At 39.1% G+C, this 13,570-nt stretch overlaps 1 protein-coding gene across 1 annotated transcript; it reads right to left on the bottom strand.

The window, feature by feature from the left end:
* Positions 1 to 294: 294 nt before the first annotated feature.
* Positions 295 to 12,575, bottom strand: UMPS (uridine monophosphate synthetase). Its single transcript, XM_079156237.1, has 6 exons — positions 12,368 to 12,575; positions 9,692 to 9,845; positions 6,658 to 7,329; positions 5,107 to 5,282; positions 3,316 to 3,430; positions 295 to 671 (listed from the first exon to the last, which is right to left on the bottom strand). Exons 1-6 carry the CDS (start codon positions 12,521 to 12,523, stop codon positions 502 to 504), a joined length of 1,443 nt encoding a protein of 480 aa, XP_079012363.1. The 5' UTR covers positions 12,524 to 12,575; the 3' UTR covers positions 295 to 501.
* Between the last annotated feature and the right edge of the window lie 995 nt (positions 12,576 to 13,570).

Below are 13,570 nucleotides of genomic sequence, written 5' to 3'. Positions count from 1 at the left end.
GTCTGTGATTAATGGAATAAAGCAGCAAGGTGCAGTGGTGCATACCTATAATCCCATCTACTCAGGAGCTTGAGGCAGAAGAATTGCAAGTTTGAGACCAGCCTCAAAAATTTAGTGAAATCCTATCTCAAAATAAAAAGGGCTGGAGATGTAGCTCAGTGGTAGAGTACCCCTAGGTTCAATCCCTGGTGCCGAGGTAAAAAAGAGCAGTCTAGCCCTGGTTAGAGAAGGGGTCTTCCCCATTTGTGGTTTCCCAACGAACACCAGTCTCAATACAAACACGTCTTAGTAAAGGCAAGCTTGAGAATGAGTTTATTATAATATCATTGCAGTAATCATAGTATCATCCAGTATTTCTTAAAGCCCATGCTAATTCCAGCAACCAGTCCCACCATAGGTCCATGGAGAATTCAAGCAGTAGAAAAGACTGATCATTTCAAGTCAGCGACTTTCAGCAGCCCACATATCTGCAGTGCCTTCACACAAATGTATCTGAGGCATTCAAACAGCAAGTCTATTCAAGTAAGCTTCCCAGGCAGCTTTTCTGTACATCTCAGCTGCTTCCAGGCGATTAGCTGCTGAAAGTATGCCCCGGCCTACAATAATGACATCAGAACCCCGTTTGCCGATAACTTCTTGGGGACTGTTGTACTGTTGGCCAAGATGATCCCCTGTAAAACAAAACAAAACAAAACAAAACAAAACAAAAATTACTATTTAACATAATACAAAAACCTGAAAACCTGTTATGTGACTCTTTGCTTGAAATAAAAATGCTTTTCCACTTCCCTTCTGTGCAGCAAGTGTGTAATGCAGGAGGTGAAGAGACCCACTGCAGTGGCTAAAGACCTCCACAGTGGAGACAGATGCTGACCAACTCCTTTTCAACTTAAGTCCAAAGGATATATCATCATTAAAAACAAAACAAAACAAAACCCTAGGCAAATCTCTTATGTTGCCAAGAAAACTTACAATAAAACTTGGCCTCACAATTGAAGATGACCTTATTAGTCCTCTCAGAATCACCGTGCTCCACTATTGGCAAAGGCCCCCAGGGCATCTAACCTGACCACCAAAAAGTACATGACCCTTTCTCTTACTACCCTAGCAAGTGCTCACAGACAGCACAAACCCTAATCCTTAATGATCACTTTGTTCTTTATTACATTCTGCTGTTCTGGAAGCATTCTGTTAAATGACCTATGATACTTTACATATCCTTAAAAGCTTAGGTCCTAACTGTACTAGCTAATCAAAGACTTGTTGCAGCTAACAGAGTACCTGCTCGGTGCCAGGACACTATGTCAAACATTTTATATGTCATTTCAGTGATGCCTCTCCACAACCTTATGAGATCAGTACCATTATTCCCATTTTACCAAATAAGAAAACAAGACTAAAAAGTGGAGTGGCTTGTCCAATATGTGTTAACAGAAGAGCCAGGATCCCAAGTGTTCAGCCCACGTATGGAGTTTAAAAAATATTAAGAACCGTCAAATACTAAACAACTACTTTGAAGCCTTAGATAGGCAAGCCATTGTGTTAGGCCCACTCCGTGATGTGTCAAATTGAAGGTCACATAGGAAACCTCCAATGGTCTTTTCAATCTATTAATTTGAATTCTCAAGCCTTACTCTTCTCCCTAACCTTCTGTAATATTTTAACTAAAAAAGGCAGCTCATTTTTTGTAAGATGGTTATATTAACTACTAAAATAGCTCCTTTGAGATTAATGGTATCTACTAGTCCTAATAATTCAGGATTTAAAAAGAAACTAAGGTTTTCAAATTTTAACACTAATTCTTTCATCTACATATAGCATGTTATCCATTCCTTCAATGCCTACATAATGCTGGAAGAAATGTAAACTTCAGAAAAAGCCCTCATTCTTAAGGAGCTTTTGAGCTATGAGCATTCCACATGTTATGTCCCTACTGTAACCAAGAAACACTGTGCAGCTGTAAAAGGAATGCAATAACTCCAGGTGCGGAGATGTAAATAGCCACACATATACACTGCACTCTCCGAACTCTCAGGCAAGTATGAGTCCAGACAAATTATGGCAGTCTTGGGGCTCCCTCTGGAGAGGGAAGCTGGACAGGGGAAGGATGGTGTGAAGGAGTGGTGGGGATGAGTTAGTAAGAATGACTAGCAATAAAATCCACTTTGAACAGGCACCTTTTGAACTCTGCATTGGCAAAAACAAAAGCAGAGCTGTTAGGCCGACAGATTCCACTGAGGGGTGATAAGCACATTGTTTTTATTTTTTAATTTTGTAGTACTGGGGACTGAAACCAGGGGTGTTCTGCCATCAAGCTACATCCCCAGCCCTTTCGACTTTGTTTTAAGACAGGGTCTCACTAAGTTGTACACGCTGACCCTGAACTTGTGAACCTCCTCCCTTAATCTCTGGACTTGCTGGCATTACAGGAGTGTGCCACATCCCCCAGGAGTTGTTTTCACTTTACACAGTCTTATAAACCAAGAATCCTAATGGTCACAGTTTAAATCTCCAACTTCTTAAGCCTAACCTATTAAAAGGTAAAGAGATTAAAGGTGGATGAATAAACTCCAGTAACTAAGATGAGGTCCAGTGGCAAAGTGCCCCTGGGTTAAATTCCCAGTACCCCGCACCCCCCCCCCCCAAAAAAAAAAAAAAAAAGCCTGAAGGAGCTTTACTGAGTTCTACAGGGCATTTAAATGTGCATACGCACATGTATATGTGCTAGGGACTGAACTCAGGGCCTCATACATGCTAGATATACAATCTACTGCTGAGTTATACCCTCAGCCCTTAATTAAGTATATTTTTATAACCTAAAGTACTCCTTTATAGAACAGAAGACTATCAATGGGAAGACTGGCACTGCTTTTTAGCCACTACAACTACATTTTTCCGATTGCTGAAAAGTGTTGAGTTCAAATAAGCCTGGGAAATGTGACAGAATCCTAGTTCTCCACACTGGAAAAGACATTGGAACATCAAAGGCTATGCAAAGTCCTCTCAGAAAGAAACAAATGTTTAATTTTGTTTAGCCTTGGGCTTTGCAAACTTTTTTGAGTATAAAATACCTTCTTTTAGCAGCATACTCAGAACATTGGTTGAATATCAAATGACACATTACTAACCTAATACATCAGTTTCCTGGGAATATTTTGACAAGTAGCTTTCTAAATGTTTATCCTAAAATTAGACTGCTCAGTTCATTATTGTTATAGACTGAGAAGGTTTCTCTAGCAACTTTATAACAGTTTTAACTTGCCTGATAAGGGTAAAACATCTTTTGGAAGAGTAATGACCAATGAATAGACTTACCTCCTGCTTCTAACTGAACTCCTGGAGTCAAATGAAGAAATTCTGGTTTCATGCTTACTCGGGAGCCAGAAATGAAACCAATCACAAATTCACAATGTTCCTCAGCCATTCTAACCTAAATGGAATGGAAGTCATATTACAAGAAAATAATTAATCACAGAATTCTATGGAAGTAGAAAAATCTGTATTAACTAGTGTGAAACTTGCCATTGAATAGATGCCTTTTCTCATTTCATGTTATACACAAATTCATTCTATCTGAAATAGGTCATCTAATATATGAACCATGATTATGATACACATAATCACATGGTTCATTATGATACACATAAACACACTGCTTCATTAAGTCCCTGAGGTGACCCTTCCTAAACCCTTCCCCCGCATTAACCATACGTGAAAACATCAAAAAATCCTATACTTCGTGCATTGCAAATGAAGATGCTGTATAATTACTTGGTTGGGTTTTTGGTGCTGGGAATTGAGCCCAGGATCATGTGTATGCTAAGCATATGCTTACCACTGAACCATACCTCCTGACACCTAATTACTTATTTGTAACAATGCCTGATGAACCACCTATTTCAAAAAAAAAAAAGATTTGAGATACTTCCTGTCATTTAAAAACAACTACCTTTAAGAGTTAAAGAAATCTCTTACTTCCACTACTTTCCTCTCCATTAGCATTTGCTATTAAATGGCTTCCCCTTTTCTATGCTATTTCCTCACACACATAGGATATGACTTTCTGATTTGGCTCTTCCCTGAGACTTGTGTTGTTCCACTCTTGCCACCAGCTATGGTCACCAACAAACAAGTGATATTTTGTCCTTGAGTCAGATCCACACTCCCATAATGCCAGTATTAGCACGCACTCCTAAGCCCTCTGCTACATGGGAGATCAATTTTGGTTCACTCATGGCTGGGCTTAAAATATAACCCTAGGGCCATATATGTTCTTAACAGCTCCATATATAGTCTTTAAAATATGGAAAAATATAAATTTCCATGGCAAATTTTAAGTGATATTCCTTAATATATCGTAAAAATGATTCACCCACAATTCTAATGTCTATTCATCTATAAAATTACCTAAATGAAAATGTGAAGAGAAACTTTTTTTTCCTTTGCGGTGCTAGCGATCAAACCCAGGGTCCTGGGAATGCTAGAAAAGTGCTCTACTAATGAGCTACGGCCCAGCCCAAGAGGAACTTCAAAGCTGGGTAATTACCCATCTCCTAGTGGCTTGCAGGGGTTGGGATCGGGTGGGGAGTGGTTGGGCACTAACATATATGGTGTTGTAAGAACTTTCAATATGGAGGAAACAATGTAGATGGATTCCTTAGCTTTTTCCACACAGTACCAATCAGTATCAAAGGATAAATAAGAGGAAGCCACTTCCTATGGGCTACTGTCATGAAAATGTGCAGCTTCTGTGGGACTTAGGAGAAACTGTGTCTAAGAAGCTCTTTTCATTTTCACTTTCAGTTCATGGTCAGATGAAAACAACTATCTTAAAGGCAGCTATAAGTAGATATTTGACTGTGTTTTAATGTTTCCCTTGGAGTACAATTCAAAGTACCCTTAAGTAAGTGTCTACCACAATATATAAAATGCTATTAACTACCAAAGAATTCTATCCAACTGGTGTTAAAATTCTGTGACACTAACAACAGCTGAATTTGGGAGTTGGCAGGGGTTCCATAGATCCTAGATGAAGACATTTTCTTGCTCCACAGCATGCAGTTTTAGTAGCTCTGGCCTTCTCTCACTCAGGACCCAAACACTTACCGCAGCTTTAGTGTACTCCCCCGTGGCCAGGGAGCCGGCAGAGCTCATTTCTGCAATGAGCAGGCACCCCCGATGTAAAGGCAGGCCCACTTCTTGTAAGCCTTTTACAACTCCTGAGCCTGGTACCACGTGGGCATTTACTAGATCTGCCCAGGAAGCTATTTTAAAGACACCACCTAAGAAGAGGGAAAAACATTTGCCAAATAAGAACCTCTAACATTTTGCCCAACCAACTGGCCGATGTGCTATAAACTCCTACTAGCATTTAATGACAAGTCAAACACGTCAAGAATTTTAATGATTATCAGTGGACTCCTGGTTCCATTTGTGAAAAATTTGTCTAACTGGTAGCTAGACAACACAGCGAGAAAAAAATTCTTGCAAATTCTGTGCTTGGTTTATAAGGAACACACAGGTCAATTTTTTGTTTTGGCTTTTTGCAGAGCTAGAGCTTGGGACTCTAGTAAAGCTCATGCAATCAGAAAGGGACTCCAGTAAAGATAGGCATTTACGGAGGTCAAGGACAGTGACATAGTGACATTTCTTTTTAAGACAAAATCTTCACCCTGCAGTAATCTCTCAGCAACTTTACTATCTTTCAGTGCTCCTAACATGTCCCTTAGCTCTCCTTAGCTATTCAAATTTCAACTGGCAACCACATACATTTTAAAAGCTGACAGTTAAAAACTGATTAAAAAAAACTACATGCAAAACTTAAGGGTGTGACACTCCTCAGTCAATAATACACTAAGCAATGTGATAAAGGTAGGACATCATCTCCAAGTGAAGATGGTCACTTACAGTTCTATTCTAAAGGAGTAGTTTGGGATATATGCATGCATTACTTTAAGAAAAAATTAACTCACTTCAAAGATGCCTAGAAGTATTAAATAATGTGACCAAGAGATCTGTTATAAGGTTAAGTGAAAAAAGCTTTAGACATATACAGATGATCACATCTTTGTATGTGCACAGAACAGGTAGAACTTAAGTAATTTTTCCAACCAACACATGCACTACTGAGTCCTATTTGACATAAACTTTTAAAAAAGAATGTATACCAACAGACAAACTGCTCTTTTGTTTCTTACATTTGCAATTTTCTGCCAGGTCCAACATCTGTCATTTTTGCCTGCCCCATACCCATGAATCCTTCTTTTAATATAAGCACTCCCATTTTCTTTAGGAGAATTACCCCTGCAGGGTTCTCAGTTCAAGACTTTAAATAGTGTTATCCACCTAGCATTTACAAGAGCAAGCATATCCCCCAGGCCAGCAAGTGAAGATATTCTACACTCTAGGTCAGAGTGATTGGTTTAAGGCAAGCAGAATTCACTTACCTGAGAAAGAAGTCAACAGAGAAGAAAGCAGAGCTGAGAGATGCAGAGAACAATTTCAGAAGACATCACCTGAGCTCCTGGATCCAACCACACTTGACAGCCTGCTCTATGGCTAGACTTTCAGGGATGTGAGTCAATACATTTCCTTTTTTCCTTCAGCCAGTTTAAGCTGAATTTCTGATTCCTGCAGATTCCTGAATAATACACTTACCTTCATACTGCTTTTTTACTGTGTTTCCTATATCTGCAAATTTCCGGTCCTCAAATATTAAGAATTCATGGCGATCTGCCAGAGTAGTCAACTCTTTCATCACATCCAGAGAAAAATCACTCAAAATATCTACATGAGTCTTGAGCATGCAGATGCTGGGTCCTAAAGCATCTGCTAGCTGCAATAGTTCTCTGGCCTCTGAAACATCAGCAGACAGACACAGATTGGTCTCCTTCTTTTGCATAAGCCTGAGAAGCTTTGATGCAACTGGGTGGACCGTGGGCAGCTCTGCACGCACATCAAAGCTGAGTTCTTTGGGTGCATTTTTTACAGAAGAGAGAGAAACATTATGAGAAGCTGCCACAAAAACATTCTCCTGAATGAATCTCTTCACTCTCCCAACCATCTCAGCATCAATTTTTTTCTGCTGCTCAAGAATCTCCAGCATTTTGGATAATGTACACACTGAGTGCAGACGGATCCCATGTTCCTGCAACTTATCCTTGCCTCCCTGCTCACGGTCCAACAGCACTATAGCATCTGTGACCTTCAGACCTTCCTTCTGCAGAACCTCAACAGTTTCTAAAACACTAGCTCCACTGGTGACAACATCTTCAATGATTAGACAGGTTTCTCCTGGATTAATAGCTCCCTCTACAAGACGCTTAGTACCTAGAAAAGAAAAAATTCTGTTCATTCCAGTTTTAGAAGGTATTTCAGACAATTCGAGATGTCACTGTATAAATTTGGTATTTACTTATGAAGGGGTGGATGATCTAAATCTTATTTTCTGATCAGCTACTTTATTTCTGATGATTCTTCAATGTATCATGCTGTTTTGTTCAATGTATCTCTGTATCCCAAAACTGTCAGCTATAGAATGTTTAGAGTAAAACTAGCAAATTATTTTGTAATATAAATACTACTTAATGTTTTATGATCAAATTTTCAAATATATGGTTTCTTTTTCTGGGTACCAGGGATTGAACTCAGGGGCACTTGACCCCTGAACCACACTCCCAGCCCTATTTTGTATTTTACTTAGAGACAGTGTTTCACTGAGTTGCTTAGCACCTCGCTTTTGCCGAGGCTGGCTTTGAACTTGTGATTCTCCTGCCCCAGCCTCCCAAGCTGCTGGTATTACAGATATGCACCACCATGCCCGGCAAATACACAGTTTTTTAAAGCACGGTCACCTCAGTTAAGCAGTTGTGAAACACACAACAATCCAGTATCATCAATGAAATCATTCCTTTATCCACTGACAAACTATTACAAGTTCATCACTCCTCAAAACTGGTCAAATAATTGGCTTTTTTTCCCCCTTTGCAGTACTGAGGATTGAACCCAGGGGCATTTTACTGCTGAGATACATCCCCAATCCTTTTTTATTTCAAGACAGGGTCTCACTAAGTTGCCCAGGTTGGTCTCAATCTTAGGATCCTCCTGCCTCAGACTCCTGAGTCATTGGGATTATAGGAATGCCACCACACCTAGTAGGCTTTCTGAAAATATAAATTCAGAAGAAAAATAATTCTACAACCTATTAACAAAACCTTACTACATAATAAGGTAATGCAATGTGACTAAATCTACGCTTTTTTCCTTAAAGTCCTGACACAAACTATTTTCAGATAATCTACAAAAGGTAAATAATTCAGGCTTGTGGATATTATAGACTCATTTTTTAATCTTTTTTTTTGGCGGTACTGGGGATCAAACTCAGGGCCTTGTGCTTGCAAGTCAAGCACTCTACCTGCTGAGCTATCTCCCCAGCCCTTCATTTTTTAACCTTTTGAAGCAAATAGAACAGGCAGGCATTCTGCCCACTTTTTAAGCTTTGCAACAAATACCATCTTTAACCTTTCCCCTTTTCTAATTCCTTTCCTCCCCTTGAATAATTGGCAAATTCACCTGAATCAGCTTAAGACTAATATACAAGACAGAGTACTTAAAAGTATGTTAATAAGTGAGTTCTTTCTAGAAACATTTAAGATATTTAAGGACTGGGGATGTAGCTCAGTGGTAAAGCACTTACCTAACATGCACAAGGCCCTCAGTTAAAGCCCCAGCACTGGGAAAAAAAAAAAAAAAAGACTACCACTGTGCCTTTAAGTAGAAAAAATTCAACTAAATATTTTTATTTTCTTTATAATGACAATTTCAAACAAAAGTATACAAAATAATATAATAAACACCCACAAACACAGAAACTCACTCCTTAAAACATGGTGAATCTTGTTTCATCCATATCCTTACTTTGTCCCCCCAACTTTTAGAAGCAAATCCCAGATATATATTCTGGAAAAAATTTCTATGATAAATAATATCTAGAAAGGGTCTCTTGAAATATTATTACATCAACAAAAACAATAACAAAACCCAGCTGGGCCTGGTGAAACACATTTGTAATCCCAGCTACTTGGGAGGCTGAGGCAGGAGGATCACAAGTTTGACACCTATGTGGGCAATTTAGTGAAACCCTGTCTCAAAATGGTCTGGGGACGTAGCTCAGTGAGTGTAGGTGTCTGAGTTCAATCCCCAACACTGCAACAAAACAAACCATTAATTCCTTAATATCATTAAATAGTAAGTTCCAACATTTTTAGATTGATTTTAAGGTTTTAAAAAACCCTAATAACCTTTTGCAATGGACCCACAAAAAGAGTCTCCATGGGGTGTTTAGCTTTGTGAGAGTAATGTACTCATAAGGTTTAAATACATCAAGTATACTGGGAAAGAGCATGTGCTCTCAGAACATTCTGCTGAGAGGAAAGGGCCAATATAAATGTTGGGATTTCATAGATAGAATACCCAAAAAAGCACTTTTTTCACTGCCTAATCAACACAAAGCACAAACAAAACAAACACAATCCCAAACCATTTCAGTTCCTGACTCTAAATCATAAATTCTACAAGTGGTAATAATTTAAAGGACCTCTGAAGAATATTCAACCCAACTCTTCATTAGTGCATAAAGAAGAAAAAATTCAATCAGGTTACATATTCACATTTATGGGTACTTTAATTTTACCATAGTCCTTTGCTTCTTTCCTTCTAATAAGCATCGGAATTTGATTGGTTGAACAGATAACTGTAGCCAGAGGCAAAGCTGTATAAGGTACTCCACACACAGTGTCAAAACTGATCCCTGCATTTTGAGCCGTTTGGAATAAAATATCTGCAACCTATAAGAAAATGAACACAAACTACTTGTTGTTATTACTTTTTAAAATGGTATATAAATCATGTAACAACATAATATTAAAGATAGAAATAACCCAGTGGAGGTTAGTCTCAAATCCAAAGGAGGTGGGAAGGGGGAATAAATGCCTTTTTATTAAATCCCAGGATAAATATATAAGTCCATATGGATCCAAAATCAGACAAACAACAGACTTTCTGAAGTTATAAATGCACAGGGAAAACATTAATTTAGACTCATTACTAAAATCTTAAAAACTGGTATACAAACATGAAAACAAGAATGAATCTGCGGAACTCAGAATCTACTCTGAGGGCAACATGAGTGTACTAGGGAAGGTCATGATGTTGAACACCAAATACTAGGATGGTCCCCAGATTTCCAAATTTCCTTTAGTAATCCAGTATGATTTCAGTATCAAAACCTATTACTTGCCAGTTGTATTTTCTGAAGGAAGTCTTTAAGTTTCAAAAATATAGAGCCTACTGTGTGAAATGTATTTTATAATCTTTTCTCACACAATCACAATTTAATGTTAAAATGCATACTCCCAACCCAATACCATCCATTAGAAAAGAAAAGTAGAGTTGCTTCATAGACTAGAGACCTTTAAAATATCTTACACCTATACTTCTAAATGTTTTTAAATCTATGAATACTTTTAAGGTGCAAAGGATGTAATTTATGGTATTAAAAATATTAATATATAAAAAATATCAATATAGTCTAAAACCATTATATCGCTGCTTTAATGAATACACTTGGAATCCAAATGCTGTGATTTATTATCTACCCTTTCCATTAAAACAGGCCTGTAGGTATAGCTCAGTGGTAAAGCATTTGCCCAGTGTGCTCAACGCCCTGGTTTTGATCCTCACCACCACAAAAACCAAACAAACAAAAAGAAAAACAAAGAAGGAAAAACACTAGACTATGAAACCTGGAAAATTTATGTAATTTTTTTCAAACTCACATTCTCACTCTACTGTGTGCACAGAATTTTACTTCAATATATTTTTGCTTGAATAGCTTTTACTGATCCTTCCACCACACTTCTCTAAGGCATGTAAACTGAAATGTATGTAATTTGTAATTTAAAATTATAAATTTAAAAAACTTCCCATGATCATGTCTGTAAGTGTTAGAGGCATTAACAATTAATAGTTACAGTAACTATTGTGAACAGATAATTAAAGTAACTGGCAAATTTTGATAGAATCTTAAAACCATTATTTTAGAAACACATTTCTTATATAAATGGTTCCTTCTCCTCCAATTAGTTTAAGCACACTAATGTCCACACAAAACTATAGTTAAAAATTATTACTAGGAAGTTAAAGGTTAGCATAAATTCTGTTGCTTTTTGGAAGTGTAAATACCGAGAACCCCTATTTTCATAAGTAATTACTTGTGAAAAGGAATTTTTTTGTTGTATAGCCAGGTCTCAAAGATTTGAACTCCTCCCCAATAAACTACCAAGTCTCTGTGACTCACACCCACACACCATAATGTAGCATCAAAAAATAATTTTTAGTTACCAACTAATGACTTTTAAAAATAAACAAAATTTTCATTAGAAAGTCCTTAGTAATTCATTTCCCTCCTGATGAGATACACTAGCAAGATCCTGCATCTTATGATCCTAATGTGAGATTCTGGATGGTTAGCAGTCCAACCACCTCCACTGGTGCTTCAATTCTTTTTCAATAACCACATAAGTGGATACCCAACGAACATAAACCCTCAAGTGTGTGGAAAGAATTTATAGAACTTATATGGTAGCCACTGGCCATGTGTGCCAGTCTTACAATTCATAAAGCTAAATACCCAATGGTGGTTAGTAGCAACTCTTTTGGACAGTGCATTTAGACCCTTCTCCAATTATGGTCTGCAGATTCAGCTGATAGCTGCTACAAAAACAAAACCTCAGAGCTACCGGGTCCAATTCTGCATTTGAACAAAATTCCCAGGTGATTCATAGATACTCAAAGTTTGAGAAGCACCGTGCTAAAAACAGCTAACATGTACAAAGTTTACTCTGATACTGACTAAAAGAACTGCCTCCCTGATGTCTACTGTCTGGCCTTAATTTCTGAACACACAAAACAAAATTGAACCCACCCTTCTAAGCAAGAGTTCTTCCAAATATGTGACCAGCTACTAAATTCTCCACCCACTCACCCTTTCCTTTCTTGTAAGTCTAACTTTCTGGGGACTAAATACACAGAACTCATTAGCGGACTTGAGCCCAAACTAGGTTTTTCCATTCTTGCAAAGCACGTGTGAAAGGTGGTCGGCCAAGGACAAGCTACTTACTAAGGTCCCAAAGAGCCCGACAGCCCCTGACCTCTGTGCTTCTCAAGCCTAGTCCCCAGGGCGACAGAGGATGGGCTTGCCTGCTTGGCTCTTTTGCTCTCACCCACAGCCCAACTCCTGTCACCCTCCCATCATCTCCTGGTCCCCTTTCCCGCCACCCAGAGCTGTCCTTTCCCTTCGGGCTGGCACCTGACTCAGAAGACGAGGTCGAGATACGATGCCCCGCAGATCTATGTAGACGGGGGAGGAAAGTCCACTCTTCAGCACGAAGTTCCCAAACTTGAAAGCCTGCACGTCGTACAGACCGGTCACCAACGGCCCCAAAGCAGAGCCGGCGGACGCCATGTCGTAGCGTTTCGTTTGCTCCAAACCCCCAAGGCGCGCTTTTAGCCTCCGGCGCCCTGGTGACGTTGCCGCGAAGCCCCGCCTCTTCCGCCGCCCTTTCCGGCCCACTTCGCTGGGTTGTAAAGGTGTCAGGTGTCTGCCAGCCTAACGCCAGGGACTGCGCAGATGGTAGTCCCTGGGTGGGCTCTGGGGCTTAAAGCCCCGAATATCTAGAATGACCCTGAGATCATGAAGCCCAGCCTCTCTCAAGAGAAGTTTCTATGGACCCTGCCTATTTTTTATAGCTCAACGTCTCCTTGACTAGTTGTCTTGATTATCTCTATACTTAGCCTAGCACACCAGTTATTAGTCACTACTCTCCCTATCACTCAGTGTATCTTCATAGAAGTTCTCGAAGACAGGGATCATTCTTCTATTAACTTCACAGCATCTGGCACTTGAGAGTTCCATATCAATTTGCATATAAGAATATAAAGCCCTTAGAAAGATAATTGTTCATTACCTCTTCTGCGGCACTGAGAACTGGAGGAATAGGCAGATGAGACGTTTATTTCCGTTTGAGTTATCTCAAGTGTTAGTATACGAGATGAGGAAGGGAGGGAGGAGAGTTAAAAGACGATGCACTGATCGGTATTAGCCTTATCAGGAGGATAATGTTGCTAGTTAGTCTGAAAACCCAAGCAATTATTTGGTTTACAAACAAATCCCTTAAAGTAGAAAAGTCCTCCATTAGATGTAGAAGTCAACACTTTATCTTAGATTAAGGAAAATAATCCTTAAAACCATAGGACCTATGATCCTAATTCATTCATCGGACTCTGATTTCACTTCTATATTCTTTATGTCTATTTGAGCTGAAGAGATTGTGCTGAACAGCCAGGGAAAAAAGCCCATGCTGCCGGCCTGCTGGTGTGTAACACCAGGGTTTCGGGAGGCTGAAGCAGGATGGCAAGTTGGAGGACAGCCTCAGCAGTTTAGGGAGGCTCTAAGCAATATAGTGAGACCCTGTCTCAAAATTTAAAAAAAATTAAAAGGGTGGGATGTGGC

Source organism: Sciurus vulgaris (genome assembly GCF_902686455.1).
Source record: "Sciurus vulgaris genome assembly, chromosome: 10".
In the NCBI taxonomy this organism is placed as follows: domain Eukaryota; kingdom Metazoa; phylum Chordata; class Mammalia; order Rodentia; family Sciuridae; genus Sciurus; species Sciurus vulgaris.
The sequence above is the reverse complement of the archived record's forward strand: the minus strand, read 5'-3'. Positions and strand labels throughout refer to the sequence as shown.